Source organism: Phyllobates terribilis, unplaced genomic scaffold, assembly GCF_046119375.1.
Source record: "Phyllobates terribilis strain yellow unplaced genomic scaffold, ASM4611937v1 Scaffold_3__8_contigs__length_932513732, whole genome shotgun sequence".
Lineage (NCBI taxonomy): Eukaryota > Metazoa > Chordata > Amphibia > Anura > Dendrobatidae > Phyllobates > Phyllobates terribilis.
Window position 1 is genome coordinate 783,464,789 of NW_027362763.1, and position 16,282 is coordinate 783,481,070.

The 16,282-nt window shown below is 43.4% G+C and overlaps 2 protein-coding genes across 52 annotated transcripts in view; both read right to left on the reverse strand.

The window, feature by feature from the left end:
* Positions 1-2,841, reverse strand: part of LOC141257608 (protocadherin Fat 4-like) — a 468,540-nt gene extending 465,699 nt beyond the window's left edge. For all 50 annotated transcript variants that reach the window (XM_073672347.1, XM_073672333.1, XM_073672313.1 and 47 more), the window contains exons 1-2: positions 2,591-2,841; positions 872-1,011 (exon numbers count right to left, since the gene is read on the reverse strand). In XM_073672347.1, coding sequence (XP_073528448.1) covers positions 872-1,011; positions 2,591-2,660 — 210 coding nt within the window. In that variant the 5' untranslated portion in view covers positions 2,661-2,841. The remainder of the gene's footprint in view (positions 1-871; positions 1,012-2,590) is intronic.
* Positions 2,842-7,017: 4,176 nt separating this feature from the next.
* SANBR (SANT and BTB domain regulator of CSR) overlaps positions 7,018-16,282 on the reverse strand; it is a 71,664-nt gene continuing 62,399 nt past the window's right edge. For both annotated transcript variants that reach the window (XM_073673348.1, XM_073673346.1), the window contains one exon: positions 7,018-7,237. In XM_073673348.1, the coding sequence (XP_073529449.1) occupies positions 7,201-7,237 (37 nt within the window). In that variant the 3' untranslated portion in view covers positions 7,018-7,200. The remainder of the gene's footprint in view (positions 7,238-16,282) is intronic.

Consider the following 16,282-nt stretch of genomic DNA (forward strand, 5'->3'; position numbering starts at 1 on the left):
GGCAGTACAAGACTTAACAATGGCAATCCAGATTGCCAGAGGCGAGTATATATAGCAGAGGGGAGTGGCCAATCCTGAACTGCTAAAATCATCTAAGCTGGGAAGCTTTAGAGACTCCAAGCTGAACAGATTAACCCCTGTACTGCTATTAAACATGCATAGTTTAATAAGAAGTGCTTCTGATCAGTGCAGAAATACGTGAAATCAGATGCTGCGGTCTTCTGGCCCTCTCTGTCGCCGTAAACCTGTGATAGTTCCCTTTAAAGAGTTACTATCATTTACATTTTTTTAAATGATCGGTACTACCTAATATGTGTATCAGATTGGTAGTGGTCAAGGTACTGGCACCAATTGTAAAACAAACAAACAAAAAAAAAAACCACCAAACATTCTGATGTGAAGAGGGTCATGTGACACATCAAACTTATTGAGAATTTCATAAGAAAAACAATGGTGTGCTTGGTTTTTAGCTGAACGGCGGGGGTGCCACATGCGGGACCCCGGCCGATCATACATTGATGCCCTATCCAACGTAAAAGTAGTGGACTTCTTTAAGTCCCCCATCCACATTAGTTGAAAGTTGACCAAAACCAGCTTATTTCGACAGGTCCTCCCGACTTGCTCAACAGATTATGTCAGGGAAAAAAAGACTTCAGCATTTGGAACTTTTGTTTTCAGAGGGAATAAGGCTCTGTGAAATGTGTCTGGCAGTGGTTTCCTCCTCTCCTCCCATAAAGAACATATAACTACTCAGTCAAATCAAACGGTCATGTGTATGGAGGATTCAAGAGAGATAACTGTCAAGCAAATGCTCCCTTGTGTGTGTCAAGCTTTATAGTTAACCAAGTCTACAGTAACATCAAGTGGTTACCAGATGATAAGCAGTCAATGGTGTTGTGGATGTAGTTGCGTCATATTTGAATTCCACGTCATCCATCGCCTTTGTTGTCTGATTTCCTTGTAGATGAAGAGTGGAATATAGATAGGAGCGTGATAATGGCTTACCACCACCTATTGGATAAAAAGTTTTCACATCACCAATTATATAAATTTGACACATTTTAATCATAAGGTTGCATCAAGTTTTAGACTTATTATATTATTTAGACACTTTTTTGCCTTTTTTGACATGGCAGAGACTGGAAATAGGTTGTGGTTGACAATGCAAAGTGGCATGAAGTAAGCCAAGCAAAAGGTGGTGTAAAGTTAGACAAAAATACCTAAAGATGGAAAACAAAAAGGATTTCCAAAAGGAAGACTGAACATTCCAAAAAAATGAGACTCTTTATGAAAAAAAGATAACAAATATAACACAGCAAATAAGCCTCCGTGCATTACACCTGAATTCTTACTCCTGTCAGGTGTTGGAGTGAGATTTCCGGCATAGGGAACACCACATCTCATCATGAATGCTCCTTTCCCACCTCAGCTTCGCCCATTTTGTTGGAGCTGGGAGAAACTGGAGTGAAAATGCAGTAATCAAGTGTAGTTTATGAATTATATCTACTTTGTAACTAAAGTTTTCTCCTTCTATCATAGACAAAGGAAAAACCTTCAGCATGTGCACTGTGGGGAAACTCAGAAACAGATGCCTTGCACTGAACATTTCACTTGCATAGGAATGGAGCAGTCCAGGCTTGGACTGGCCCACAGGAGAACAGGAGAATCCTCCGGTGGGCCCCTACCCTCTTATATGAGCAGTACTTGGCACAATATACTTGAATCACTACGTACAGACAATAGGGGAAATATATATTCCTGTATCGTGTTAGCCAGTAGATGGAAAAATATTTAGATTTGAGAGTCCTCAGTGGTTGATACCTTTTAATGGCAAACTAAAAAGATGGTAACAAATTGCAAGCTTTCGAGACTACTCAGGTCTCTTCATCAGGCTAGTATACCACAAAATCGGAAGAGTCACATATTTATACACAATAAGACACAAAAATAATGCAATAGGTAAGACAGGTGATGAAAAGCAGAGTTATTATGGAAGAGATAAACAGTTCTGGCTATAAATATTTTTAAAAGGTATCAACCACTGAGGACTCTTAGATCTAAATATTTTACTATGCACAGACAAAGGTGGCATCTTATTCATTTAACAATCTACCCAGTTCATTGCTATATAAATTTGTGATTGAGGATAATGTCACATTTGCATGAAGCTTAAAAGTGGAGCCTTGCAGTTGGTTACTGGTGGGCACTTGGCAGCCCAGTCCAACACTGGAGCAATCAGATGGTTGTATAAATTGGGGAGAGATCGGAACACAGTGCACGGACTGGACGGCGCCTCTCCTGACCAGAGAGTGACAGCTTCATGTATTTCTATGCAGCTGCCACACTCCGACCAGGAGAGCCGCCGGCCAGTCCATGCACTGCTTTCCAATCTCTCTCTAATTTATGCGGCCATCTGACTGTGCCCTCAGTCATGTGGCTTTTTATTGTATCTAATTTGAGGATTGTATGATTGAGCATAAAGTAACATTAATATCACCAGAATATACATAAGTACACAACAATCCTCTAAGAGGATACGAAATGAAAGAATCTACCATACAACATTTTACTACAAAACTTAATGACTTACCTTGAACACAAAGGTGCAAAGTAGCAAAATGTAAAAGTAGATAATTTACTAATTGTCTCGCCATCTCCATGAGTCAATAATGAGCTAATAAAGAATCTGTTCTCCGTAGATTATTACAAGGCAACTGATTGTAGCCAGTAATCCCAATGGGTAAGAGGAACCCGTGCTCATGCTGTTCTGTCAGACACGTCTGTAGCCTCCATACTTCTCTATCATGACTTTCTAAATCCGATGAGATCAGCTGACTGACAAAAGCCTTCGGGAATGTCTTCTGTAAATATTTTTGATCACACTTGCAAATATTGAATTGTACCTCAAATCATGATGTCTGACGCCATAATAGGCTTAATGAATAATAAAAATAAAATTTACATGAGCAGCCATGTATGTATCAGCTGACAGCAGAATATTTTTTCTATATTGTTTTACCATATTTTTTTATTTTTAATAAACAATTTAACAGGGGAATAACAAACGTAGCATAAAAGTAGTGACAAAAGAATATTCATAATAAGGGATAAATTCTGAGGGAAGGGAAAGGGAAAGGGAACAAACGGGAATGGATAATCAGGAAAGATGGGAGAAATTTGTTCGTCAAATAGTATATACGATAATACAGAAATTTGAACACTTTAAACACACATTACTATCATTAGCAAAAATTAAACATATTAATGAGCTAAACACGACACACATTAAGATGTTCCAGCGTTATGAGAGGGTTGAGGGAATTTAGTGAGCCAAATATCCCACTTCCTAGAGAATTTAAGTAAATTATTGTTGATAAGGGCAAATCTGAGTTCAAATATTCTATGGAGATTCATCTTATCAACTAAGTCCTCCAAAGTGGGGACATGTGACTTTCTCCAATAAAAAGCCAATGCGTTCTTACACACTGAAAATAAGTGAATCACCAAAGATCTTTCAAACGACTTATATGGTTCGAGAATTTTTTCTATATTGTTACTGACGCACTGTGCTAGATTTGAAAAGACATAGACCCCGATTCAACAAAGCAGAAGACTGGCATAAAACACTCTGAAAAGCCGCTAAGCTTTTTCGAAATGCGAAGTTGGGCAAAAATTTGGAGAGTTGATATTTTCTCACCAGTTTTGAGCAGCTCAGCCAAAATGGTCGGAGCAGGGGAGGAGCCAGAGTTGTACGGGAAGTGGATACGTCCACCCATCAAATTTATCAATAGTGGCGTGCCTCTTAATGGATTTGGTGCCTCCTATTCATGCATGCTTCTCATTAAGACGTATGAAACAGGGGCCTTAAGACCTAATTCATCAAGACTAGCGTTTTGTAGCAAAGTCTTGATGAAGAATCTACTGCAGTAAAATGCGTGCGCCTCTTTAATGAATTTGGCACATCTTTCAGATGGCGTGTGTCAGCATCATGAATGTTCACCAGTGTGAACATCATGAATGTTCACCAGGAGTTGCACAAAAATTTTGGGACACTTCAACCTGTTTTATTCCAGAAAAGTTGATGAATCAGGGGCCTAAGCCTAAATAGTTTAAGCTTTGTACCTGCCTGTCGCTGAGAAAAGTTTAGTTACATTTCTTTGTATGTATAGCTAAATGATTGCCATGTAGTGTAAACCTGTTTTTGTATTTATAGCACCTAATAATAATAATAACGATATTAAAATGTGCCAGGTTTAAAATAGAGGTTCATGCTGTTTGGTAAATCTGGTGCATCTATGCGCACATGGTGTCATTTATAGGTGGATTACGCCAGAAAAAGTGCCCATAAAATGAACATAATGTACAGGAATGTTAAAATGATACTGCTACTTTAATCGCTTCAGGGTTCTGGAAACCCTGGTTTCATCAAGACCACTGTTGTTCATGTCAGTCCTGATGAGGGGGTGTGCTGCAGTCAGATGCTCCGGATTGATGAAGAGGTGAGCATCTGACGAGTGGTGTGGTCCTCTGTGTGCCACGCCAGAAATCTCTCACCGGTTTAGAGTGAGATTTCTGACGTACGGACCGTCACAGCTCGTCATAAATTAGACAAGCTGTGCCGTCACCCCAGCGCAGCGCCCCTGTCCTGCCTCAGCTCCACCCATTTTGGCAGAGCTGAGTGAAACTGACGTGAGAATGTCAAAAGTTTAAAAATTTGGCGCGACACCAAGATGCTCCTAAATTTTGAAACTTTTCAAAGCTGTTACGCCAGAATTCTACAAATGGTTATTTTTTCAAATTTTAGGTGCATCTTTGAGTTACATAGTTACATAGGTTGAAAAAAGACTTTGTATGGTCTTCAGAAGGAATAGTCTTTTGCATTGACCTCACATGTATTTATATAGATAAATGAGATCCCCTCTGAGACTTCTATTTTCTAAGCTAAACAAGGCCAACTATTCCAACCTCTTATCATATCAGAGTTTTTGACATCTTTTTCCGCAAATATAGAAAGTCCTTGTTATGGGATGTTTTTTATCATTTTTCATTAGGCTTCTCTTTTGGAGAATAGCATGTATGCAAAAAAAACCACTGAACACACTTTTTAGTAAAAAAATAAAAGCAAACAAACAAGAAAAATCCCATAAAAACCACAGTATTGTTTTAGAACTCAAAAAGTCAGAATACAACAAACTCTGTGTGAAGAAAGCTTGCTTAAGGGGAAGTGTCACGCAAGGTGTGGGAAAGATACAGTGCAACACAGAGGGAAGAGGGAAAGGGAGCCCAGACACTAGGGAAAGGGGGATTGGAGACTTCCTAGTCTGGACTAGTGTCACCCTGTCTCAACTACCATCCCTATATTGGCTCTTCGCCAATCGCCGCACATGTGCCTCGCCCTGACTTTCCCTGGCGTATGGCTAAGGCTAGGGAAGGAAGGAGATGAGCACTAGTCGATCTCCATGTAGCTCTATAGACAACAAGGGTATACAAACAGGGTAGGATTGCTTAGCTTTAGATGACTCCAAACAAATGCGCACACGGCCTCAAGCTCCAGAGAGGAATAAAGTACTGCTCTTGCTAAAGCCTCACAAGTAGTAATGAATATTGCCACACCTCCCTCTCAGATACACCAGGTATTTATACACTCAGACAAGGGAGCTAATTAGCCAGAGGGAGGTAGCCGCTGGGTCCTAGAGACAGCCAGCCTTTAAGACGATGTCTGTAATGCCAAACGTAGAGATCTCCTGCAACCAACTGCAGGACGACTGTCTGTCACCTCTGACACACCCGTGACAGAAAGCTATTACCAGCAAATAACTTATAAATTTAGGTTTACGTGTTAAAGGCAATCTGTCACCCCCTGGGACCTATCAGACCATTAATATGGGCATACAGGTTATAGAAATGTAAATCTATATTTACCTGTATGTCTCTTATTAGCGGTCTTGTGGCTTTTTCCTAGGCTTGGCGTCCGAGGGACGCCAAGAAATGCCCGCCTATATGCTTAATTTAAATATTTTCCCCCTGGATAGCAGGATGCCGGGAGGAAGTGAGGACCAAACCTTATTGTTGCGCATGCTGGAGGTCACTGGAGCGGAAGTCACAATGACTCCCGGTGCCTGAGCACTAGAGCAGATCAGTAAAATAGGGCAGAGAGAAAAAAAAGTGCTTTAAGCTATAGGCGCATTGCACATGCGCGGGATGTGCGGCCCTAGACTACACGTTACAGGGCTCTGTAAAGTGCAGGGGAGGGAGAGGATATTTAAATTAAGCATATAGGCAGGCATTTAACACAACAACCTGAGTTAAACAATAGGTCATTTGCTAATGAACTCTTCCCTTTAAGGAGACTTTCGGGTTTCAGCAAAATTGGAGTAACCATAGTATTATGAAAGGTTATACAATTAGGAATAGTAAGCAGGGACCTGGACAAGTGGTTGGCAGTAGGAAAGAATAATAACAAACTCAGATTTTCCTACTGGATTTAATACTAGTCCTCACATGAGACCACTGAACTGTTGAGATAAATTTGGGATTCGATGCACAATAGGTTAAAAGGCAGTATTCAAAGAATAGTCATATATCGGTCATATTTAATCCAACACCTACTATGTAACTATATTATGGTCACAGAATGTTCACACAGATGTAGTAGAGCAATCACAGTAAAATACCTTTGGGCCGATTCATTTTGTTTTTTACCTTTTTTGCGCATTTTTAGACCGAGTACATAAAATTCAGTGAGGGATTGAAGTACATTTGCACAAAAATTTTGCAACTTTTTAAAAAGTCCCATTTGATGAACTAGCTGAAAACATATGGAAAAGAAAAACACTCCCATATTGGCAAACAAAAACAAACATATAAAATAGACTTAAAAAAGGTGCAAATTAAAGGAAGAATTTGTCACAAAAAGAAAGGCTAAAGTCACCATAAGCTAGAGAAACAAGGCGCAAACGTGAATACAAACGGGCCCTTAGTTTTAGTAAAACAATCCAAAAAATACACTTCACGGTATTTGTTTAAAATAAGTTTATTTTAAAAAAAGAGCATAAAAAGCTAAGTAACATATTGTAGCAAATTCATTCTAGCGCTTTCCAAATAGCAAGAACTTGTCAAGCATAAATTAAAAGTATTAATAAATATTCACTGTCCTCATGGACAGATCATTAATGCTAATAAATTCCTAAAAGCCCATACTTATGTGGGCCGTCCAATCCCAAAACGAGGTTTAGACCTGCAATAAAAAACATGAAATGTTTAACTGAATAGTATAGGTGTAAATACCATAAATATAAAGACATTTCTTTGAAATTTTTACTTAACTACAATATTGGTCAAAAGTTTGGACACGCCTGTTCCTGCATTGGTTTTCCTTGTCCTTATTGGAGTGTGCACATTGTAGATTCAGACTGAAGACAGCAAAACCACGAAGGAACATATATGGAAACAAGGAGTAAAGAAACACATGTGAAGCAAACCAGAATATGTGTTAAACCTTAGGTTCCTGATGTACTCCTTTTACTCTGATGACAGCTTTACACCTCCTTGGTATTCTCTCGAGCAGCTTCATCTTACAACAGTCTTGAAGGAATTCCCATATGTGCTGAGCACTTCTTGGCTGCTGTGCCTTCACACTGCGGATCAACTCATCCTAAACTATCTCAACTAGGTGATTGCGGAGGCCATGCCATCTGACGCAGCACTTCATCCCTTTCCTCCTTGGTCACATAGTCCTTACATAGCCTGGAGGTGTGTTTTCAATCATTGTCCTGTTGCAACACAAATGATGGTCTCTCTGAGGGCAAACCAGATAGGATGACAAGTTGCAGAATGCTGTGCCATGCCTAGTATGCCTTGAATTTGGAATAAATAATCAACAGGGTCACAAGAAAAGAACCCCCACACCATCACACCTCCCCCATCCATGCTTCAAGGTGGGTACCACACATGTAGAAACCGTCCGCTCACTTTTTCTGTATCTCATATAGCAGCTAGTACCAAAAATGTCATATTTTAACTCATCAGACCACAGTACAGATTTCCAATGATCTAACTAACGTCCAGTCTTTATTTCTCTGTCCAAACGAGTATCTTCTTGTAGTGGCTTCTTTGCAGCAATTCGACCATAAAGGCCTGCTTCTTGCATCCTCCTCTGGACAGCGGATGTTGAGATGTGTCTGCTACTTGATGTCGGTGCATCATTTATGAGGGCTGTTATCTTAGATGCTCTCAATTTGTAGTTTCTGATACTGTTAACTTTGATAAACTTATCCTCTGCAGGAAAGGTAATTTTTAGTCTTTCTTTCCTGCGGAGGTACAATTTTCAACATACTGATTAGGGGTAAAGCTGTCATCAGAGTAAGCGTGCTCTCACATTGCGTTTAGTTACATGTTCGTGGGTCCCATTGGAGGTGGCGTCAGAATCTCGTTTTGCAGGGGGCTTCGGATGCAGGTTCCGACGGGACCCACGAACCTCTGAAAAACAGGAATCAGACATATGCGCTGACGGGGTTGTAGACTATAATGGTGCCAGCAGAGTGAAGGTGCGCTGTGCCGTGCATAATTTTCAGTCATATACACCTACTGGAGGCGGACACCCAGACGCAGTCTACTACATCTGAATCCTGTGTTGCAGGGGGGTTCAGACGCAATTCCCGACGGGACCCACAAATGTGTAACTAAATTCAATGTGAAAGCACCCTAAGAGTATGTGCACACATTTAGGATTTGCAGCAGACATTTCTGCACCATGTCTAGATCTCTTGTCAGGAAAAACACTGTATAAAATACACATTTTTGCCTAGTTTTTGTTGCGTTTTTTTTTACATGCATTTTTGTTGTGGATTTTTCCCCACTCATTCAGTAGTCTTATTCCCTTTGCTGCTGGTACTAAGAAATCCTTGAGGTTTTGTGACAAAACTGTGCAGGAAAAAACGCGACAAAAACGAAAATGTGCAGACAGACGCTAGAAGGGGGGTACTTTGAAAATCTAAACTTTAATACATATTCTGGTTTGTTAAATGCATGTTTCTTTACCCCTTCTCTCCATATATTTTTCTTTGTCGTTTTGCTGCCTTCCATCTGAATCAACAATGTGCACATTCCAAAAAGAACAAGGGAAACCATTACATGAATACGTGTCCAAAATTTTGACCGGTATTGTATGTTTATATACATTCATATTAGAAAGTAAGGATCCCATGTAAACTTTATTTTTTAATTTATCAATTAATATAGGCATCTAAATATTTCAACTAATCAGAGAGTAAAGGATGATAATGGTAAAATACAACAGAGACAGAAGTATAATTTCATTTAAATTTTATTAAAAAAAAAATAAGTAAACATTACAAGATATCAGACAATGTGTATATACAATACAACATATAGAGGTTATCTTGGATTAGAAAAAAATACTGCCTTTCCTCAGGGAACAGTGCCACATCTGTCCGCAGGTTGTGTGTGGTATTGCAGCTTAGCAAAATTTACTTTGTTGGGGATGAGCTGCTATATCCGACACAACACATAGACCATAGTGATGATGAACAGGATATAGAAGAAAGCAGCCTTGTTTTTCTAATCTATAGACAACCCTATTAACTTTTCTTAAAGGGAACCTGTCAGCCGATTCATTATTACAGGCATCTATGTTTTTCTGTAAACCATTGCGCCGTTACAGAAAAAAGAAAAGTGTAAAAATTCTCTAAAAACAAAGGTGAGGGCCAAGTTGGCTAGGATGACTAGTCGAAGAAAGTGTATCCTGCTTTGTCTCCGCCCCACTCACCTTGATTGATAGGTCTCACCCGATGTGTGTGTATACAGAGAGATCTGTCAGAAGCTGGCGGGAACATAAGTTTGTGACTAGTCAGCTCTTCCCTTGCCCACATTTTAAAGTATGGCTGCAATAAGGGAGCTGGTCTCGGATTAATGGTATGTTGAGTTAGAGCAGCAGGAATCGGCTGGCAGGTTCCCTTTAAATCTACATAAAACAACTACCTGCCTGAGCTCACAGATTTAGCACTGGAGAAATGTACATGAGTTATGGTAACTCACATCAAGGTCAATTTGATATTAGTGATTGGTGCTATCTAGGTAATTCCCAAATGTGCGGTGCTGCCTGTTACCATGTTCCGTATCTTAGCCAGGTATAGTCGGTGTGCGCACTCTGTCTTTTTAATAAAGGGCTATGACAGAAGTCCTCATCCAACCACAACCCTCCAATCTTAGGCAACACTTAATTCTCATTATATATAATGCCAATTGGCATAAAGTGTTGTACCACCCGAACCAGGACATGGTCACATCCGAATCTGCACCTTTCATTCGGATGTTCCCTATTACAGCAGTCAGGCTTGGACTTGTAGCCATAATACAGATGCTAAAATGTGACCACAAGTTGGATGCCTGAATGGGGCCTTACGGTGTCAAATATCATACATATGTCTGACAGGTGATTGTTTCTTGCAAGGGTGCAATTCCAATACTAGGTGCCAGGGTCGGTCTGGGCTGGCGGGACACCGGGAAATTTCCCGGTGGGCCCCGCCCCCTGCTGCAGAGTAGAGGGGGGAGAAGAGAACAGAAAAAAATCCTGCGGTTTTAAGGGGCATGGGCCCTTTAAAAGCGCAGGCACAGTGTATGCAGGGACGCGCGCACACAGCGTTCATTACCTGAACCACCGCGGCGCACGTCCCAGTGAAGCAGCTGAAGCTGCGTGTCTCCCTTCGCCGGCCGGCGTATGACGTCATCGTCATGCGCCAGGTGTGAAGGAGGCGCGCAACTCAGGAGAAGGAGGACACCGCACGGGAGCGCAGGAAGGTAAGAGGTGTGTGGGTGTGTGTAATGGTCTGGACCCACTGGCTGGACACACAAGGCGGGGGCCAGCTGGACACACAAGGGGGGGCCCAGCTGGACACACAAGGGGGGGCCCAGCTGGACACACAAGGGGGGGCCCAGCTGGACACACAAGGGGGGGGCCAGCTGGACAGACACACAAGGGGGTAGCCTGGCTGGACACACAGGGGGGGAACCCTGGCTGGACACACAAGGAGCAACCCTGGCTGGACACACAAGGGGAGCCCAGCTGGACACACAAGGTGGTAGGCTGGCTGGACACACAAGGGGGGAGCCAACTGGACACAAAAGCGGTGGTCCTGGATGGACACACAAGGGGGGAACCCTGGCTGGACACACAAGGGGGGGGCCAGCTGGACACACAAGGGGGGAGCCGACTGGACACACAAGGGGGGGCCCTGGCTGTACACACAAGGGGGAACACTGGATGGACACACAAGGGGGGGCCCAGCTGGACACACAAGGGGGGGCCCAGCTGGACACACAAGGGGGGGCCCAGCTGGACAGACACACAAGGGGGTAGCCTGGCTGGACACACAAGGGGGTAGCCTGGCTGGACACACAAGGGGGTAGCTGACTGGACACACAAGGGGGGAACCCTGGCGGGACACACAAGGGGGGAACCCTGGCGGGACACACAAGGGGGGAACCCTGGCTGGAAACACAAGGGGGGAACCCTGGCTGGACACACAAGGGGGGAACCCTGGCTGGACACACAAGGGGGGGCCCAGCTGGACATACACACAAGAGGGTAGCCTGGCTGGACACACAGGGGGGGAACCCTGGCTGGACACACAAGGGGCAACCCTGGCTGGACACACAAGGGGAGCCCAGCTGGACACACAAGGGGGTAGGCTGGCTGGACACACAAGGGGGGAGCCAACTGGACACAAAAGCGGTGGTCCTGGATGGACACACAAGGGGGGAACCCTGGCTGGACACACAAGGGGGGGGGGCCAGCTGGACACACAAGGGGGGAGCCGAATGGACACACAAGGGGGGGCCCTGGCTGTACACACAAGGGGGAACACTGGATGGACACACAAGGGGGGGCCCAGCTGGACACACAAGGGGGGGCCCAGCTGGACACACAAGGGGGGGCCCAGCTGGACACACAAGGGGGGGCCCAGCAGGACAGACACACAAGGGGGTAGCCTGGCTGGACACACAAGGGGGTAGCCTGGCTGGACACACAAGGGGGTAGCCTGGCTGGACACACAAGGGGGTAGCTGACTGGACACACAAGGGGGGAACCCTGGCTGGACACACAAGGGGGAACCCTGGCGGGACACACAAGGGGGGAACCCTGGCGGGACACACAAGGGGGGAACCCTGGCTGGACACACGAGGGGGGGGCCCTGGCTGGACACACAAGGGGGGGCCCTGGCTGGACACACAAGGGGGAACCCTGGCTGGACCCAGGCAAAGGGGGGTGGGCAGGCTGGACACATGGAGGCCAGGATGGATATATGGGGGGCAGGATGGATATATGGGGGGGCAGGTTGGACTCATGGAGGCCAGGAAGGATATATGGGGGGGGGCAGGCTGGACTCATGGAGGCCAGGATGGATATATGGGGGGGCAGGCTGAACACATGGAGGCCAGGATGGATATATGGGGGGGGGGGCAGGTTGGACACATGGGGGGCTAGGATGAATATGTGGGGGGGGCGGGCTCGATACACATGGGCTAGCATAAATATATGGAGGGACACGCTGGATATATGGGGGGTGTCAGGATGGATATATGCAGGGGGTAAGGGCAGTATGGATATATGAGGGGGGAGGCTGGACACATGGAGGCCAGGATGGATATGTAGAGGGCAGGCTGGACACATGGAGGATATATGGGTGGGATATATGGGGGCGCAGGCTGGAAACATGGAGGCAAGGATGGATATGTGGGGGGGGCAGACTGGCCACATGGGGGGGCTAGGATGGGTATATGGGAGGGGGCAGGCTCGATACACGTGTGCTAGGATAAATATATGGAGGGGTCACACTAGACAAATGGTGGCCAGAAGGGACATATGGGGGTGCCTGGCTAGACAAGGGACTTAATTACTGTTTGGGAGCCAGATTGAGGAACATACGTTATTAGTTTATAGTGACCAGTGGGGAACATTATTACTTTAGATTCCAATTATTATTATTACATTATTACTACTGTAATATAATTTACTTTTTAGGAAATTGTTTTCCATGGGATGGGACAAAAGAGGGGTCCTGTTACTGTGCAGGACGGCACTATGTTGCTTTTTTTCTTCAACTGGTGTAGTGTAGAAGTCGGGGGGAAAAGTGGGAATATTCTCTAGAAGAGATCAGTTATTGATAACTGTGTGTTATTTTCTGCAGAGATGATTCCTGGCTGGAAGAAGTGATGGCTGTCTGTGCCAGATGAAGAAGAAAAGCGAAGATGAAGGACTTCACCTAGAGACATCACTGGTGAGTCAGTGTATTACATGCACACTTACACTACACACGTGGTCAAAATTGTTGGTACCCCTCGTTTAATGAAAGAAAAACCCACAATGGTCACAGAAATAACTTGAATCTGATAAATTACAAATTTTTGAAAATGAACAAATGAAAGTCAGACATTGCTTTTCTGCTTCCACAGAATTTAAAAAAAAATTAACCTCATGAAATAGACCTGGACAGAAATGATGGTTCTTCTTAACTTAATATTTTGTTGAACAACCTTTTGAGGCAATCACTGCAATCAAACCATTCCTGTAACTGTCAATGAGACTTCTGCACCTCTCGACAGCTATTTTTGCCCACTCCTCATTAGCAAACTGCTCCAGTTGTCTCGTCTTTGAAGGTTGCCTTTTCCAGACAGCATGTTTCAGCTCTTTCCAAAGATGCTCCATAGGATTTAGGTCAGGGCTCATAGAAGGCCACTTCAGAATAGTCTAATGTTTTCCTCTTAGCCATTCTTGGGTGTTTTTAGCTGTGTGTTTTGGGTCATTATCCTGTTGCAAGACCCATGACCTGCGACTGAGACCAAGCTTTCTGACACTGGGCAGCACATTTCTCTCTAGAATCCCTTGATAGTCTTGAGATTTCATTGTACCCTGCACAGATTCAAGACACCCTGTACCAGATGCAGCAGAGCAGCCCCAGAACATAACAGCCTCCCCCATGTTTCACAGTAGGGACAGTGTTCTTTTCTTGATATGCTTCATTTTTCCATCTGTGAACATAGAGCTGATGTGCCTTGCCAAAAACTTCCATTTTTGTCTCATCTGTCCATAGTACATTCTCCCAGAAGCTTTGTGGCTTGTCAACATGTAGTTTGGCAAGTTCCAGTCTGGCTTTTTTATTATTATTTTTTTCAACAATGGTGTTCTCCTTGGTCGTCTTACATGAAGTTCACTTTGGATCAAACAACGGTGGATAGTACGATCTGACACTGATGTTCCTTGAGCTTGAAGTTCATCTTTAATCTCTTTAGAAGTTTTCCTGGACTCTTTTGTTACCATTCATATTATCCGTCTCTTTGATTTGTCATCAATTTTCCTCCTGCGGCCACGTCCAGGGAGGTTGGCTACAGTCCCATGGATCTTACATTTCTGAATAATATGTGCACCTGTAGTCACAGGAACATCAAGCTGCTTGGAGATGGTCTTATAACCTTTACCTTTTAACATGCTTTTCTATAATTTTATTTCTAATCTCCTGAAACAACTCTTTCCTTTGCTTCCTCTGGTCCATGTTGAGTGTGGTACACACCATATCACCAAACAACACAGTGAGTATCTGTAGCCCTATATACAAGCCCACTGACTGATTACAAGATTGTAGACACCTGTGATGCTAATTAGTGGACACAACTTGATTTAACATGTCCCTTTTGTCATATTATTTTCAGGGGTACCATCATTTCTGTCCAGGCCTATTTCATGAGTTAAATTTTTTTTTAATTCAGTGGAAGCAGAAAAGCAATGTCTGACTTTCATTTGTTCATTTTCATAGATTTTTAATTTATTATTACTTTTGTCAGATTCAAGTTATTTCTGTGACCATTGTGGGTTTTTCTTTCATTAAACGAGGGGTACCAACAATTCTGACCACGTGTGTATATAGTATATACAGAACTCCTGTGTATGTCACTGGTGATCACTGTATTATGTATACACTATATACAGAGCTTCTGTGTATGTCACTGGTGACCACTGTTTTACCTGTACACTATATACCGAGCTCCTGTGTATAATGCCACTGGTGACCACTGTATTACCTGTACACTATATACAGAGCTCCAGTGTATAATGTCACTGGTGATCACTGTATTACCTGTACACTGACACTATATACAGAGCTCCTGTGTATAATGTCACTGGTGATCCCTGTATTACCTGTACACTGACACTATATACAGAGCTCCTGTGTATAATGTCGCTGGTGGTAATAACAGTGTTGTTAGTATTGTGGTTTGTATTCATGATCAGTATTGTAGTATTTGGTCACTTTGGGGTGGTAATATGTGGTCTGGTCATGGTGTGGCCCTATTTGTTCCTTGTATGTGGTATTATTCGGTCACTATGTGGTGGTAATATGTGATCTAGTCATGGTGTGGCGATATTTGTCCCTTTTGTATGTGGTATTATTGGTGTTGATATAGTGGACTGTGTTGTGTATGGCAGTCATTTTGTTCTTGCTGATATTAACTAGGAAAATATTTTTTTCCATTAGGCCACAGCCCCACCATTAGTTTTCGGTCAGTATTTTTTCTCAGGAGTCGCTGCCAAAACCAGGAGTGGGTGATAAATGTAAAATTGGTGACTTGTTTCTATTATACCTTTTCTCTGATTGTTCCTCACCTGGTTTTGGCTCCCACTCCTGAGAAAATATACTGACCGAATACTGACCAAATACTGATAGTGGGGCCGTGGCCTTAGAGATTAAATACTTGGACCAGAGCGGCAGAGATGCACTTACAGGGGTTCTCTGGTGAAAACAAGTAATCACCTCTCCACAGGATCAGTGATAATATTGATTGGTGGGGGTCTGACTGCTGGGACACAATCGGCAGAATGTGAAGCTTTTCACCCCATTAGACTGGAGCGGCATGTGAGATGCGACCACTGATCCATTCATTCCCTCAGTGACTGTGAGCGCTGCTCTTTTTTGGAAGCTGCATTTTAAAATGGGGATAAGTGTCCTGTCAGGGATGAAACTTCCCCATTCTTCTGATAGGCGCGTTTTCCAATGTTCGGACCCAAACGATCAATAAGTGATCACCGATCCTGTGGATCCCATGGATCGGTGATAACTTGTTTTAACCAAAGAACCCCTTTAATGCAAACTACCGTAATTGTACATCCCAGTTAGTGTCGCACAGTAGATGTGCAGGAGCCGCCAGTCAATGCTCCACTATAACAGAGATAGCGGATAACAGATATTTGCATATGGCTGTAAGGTGG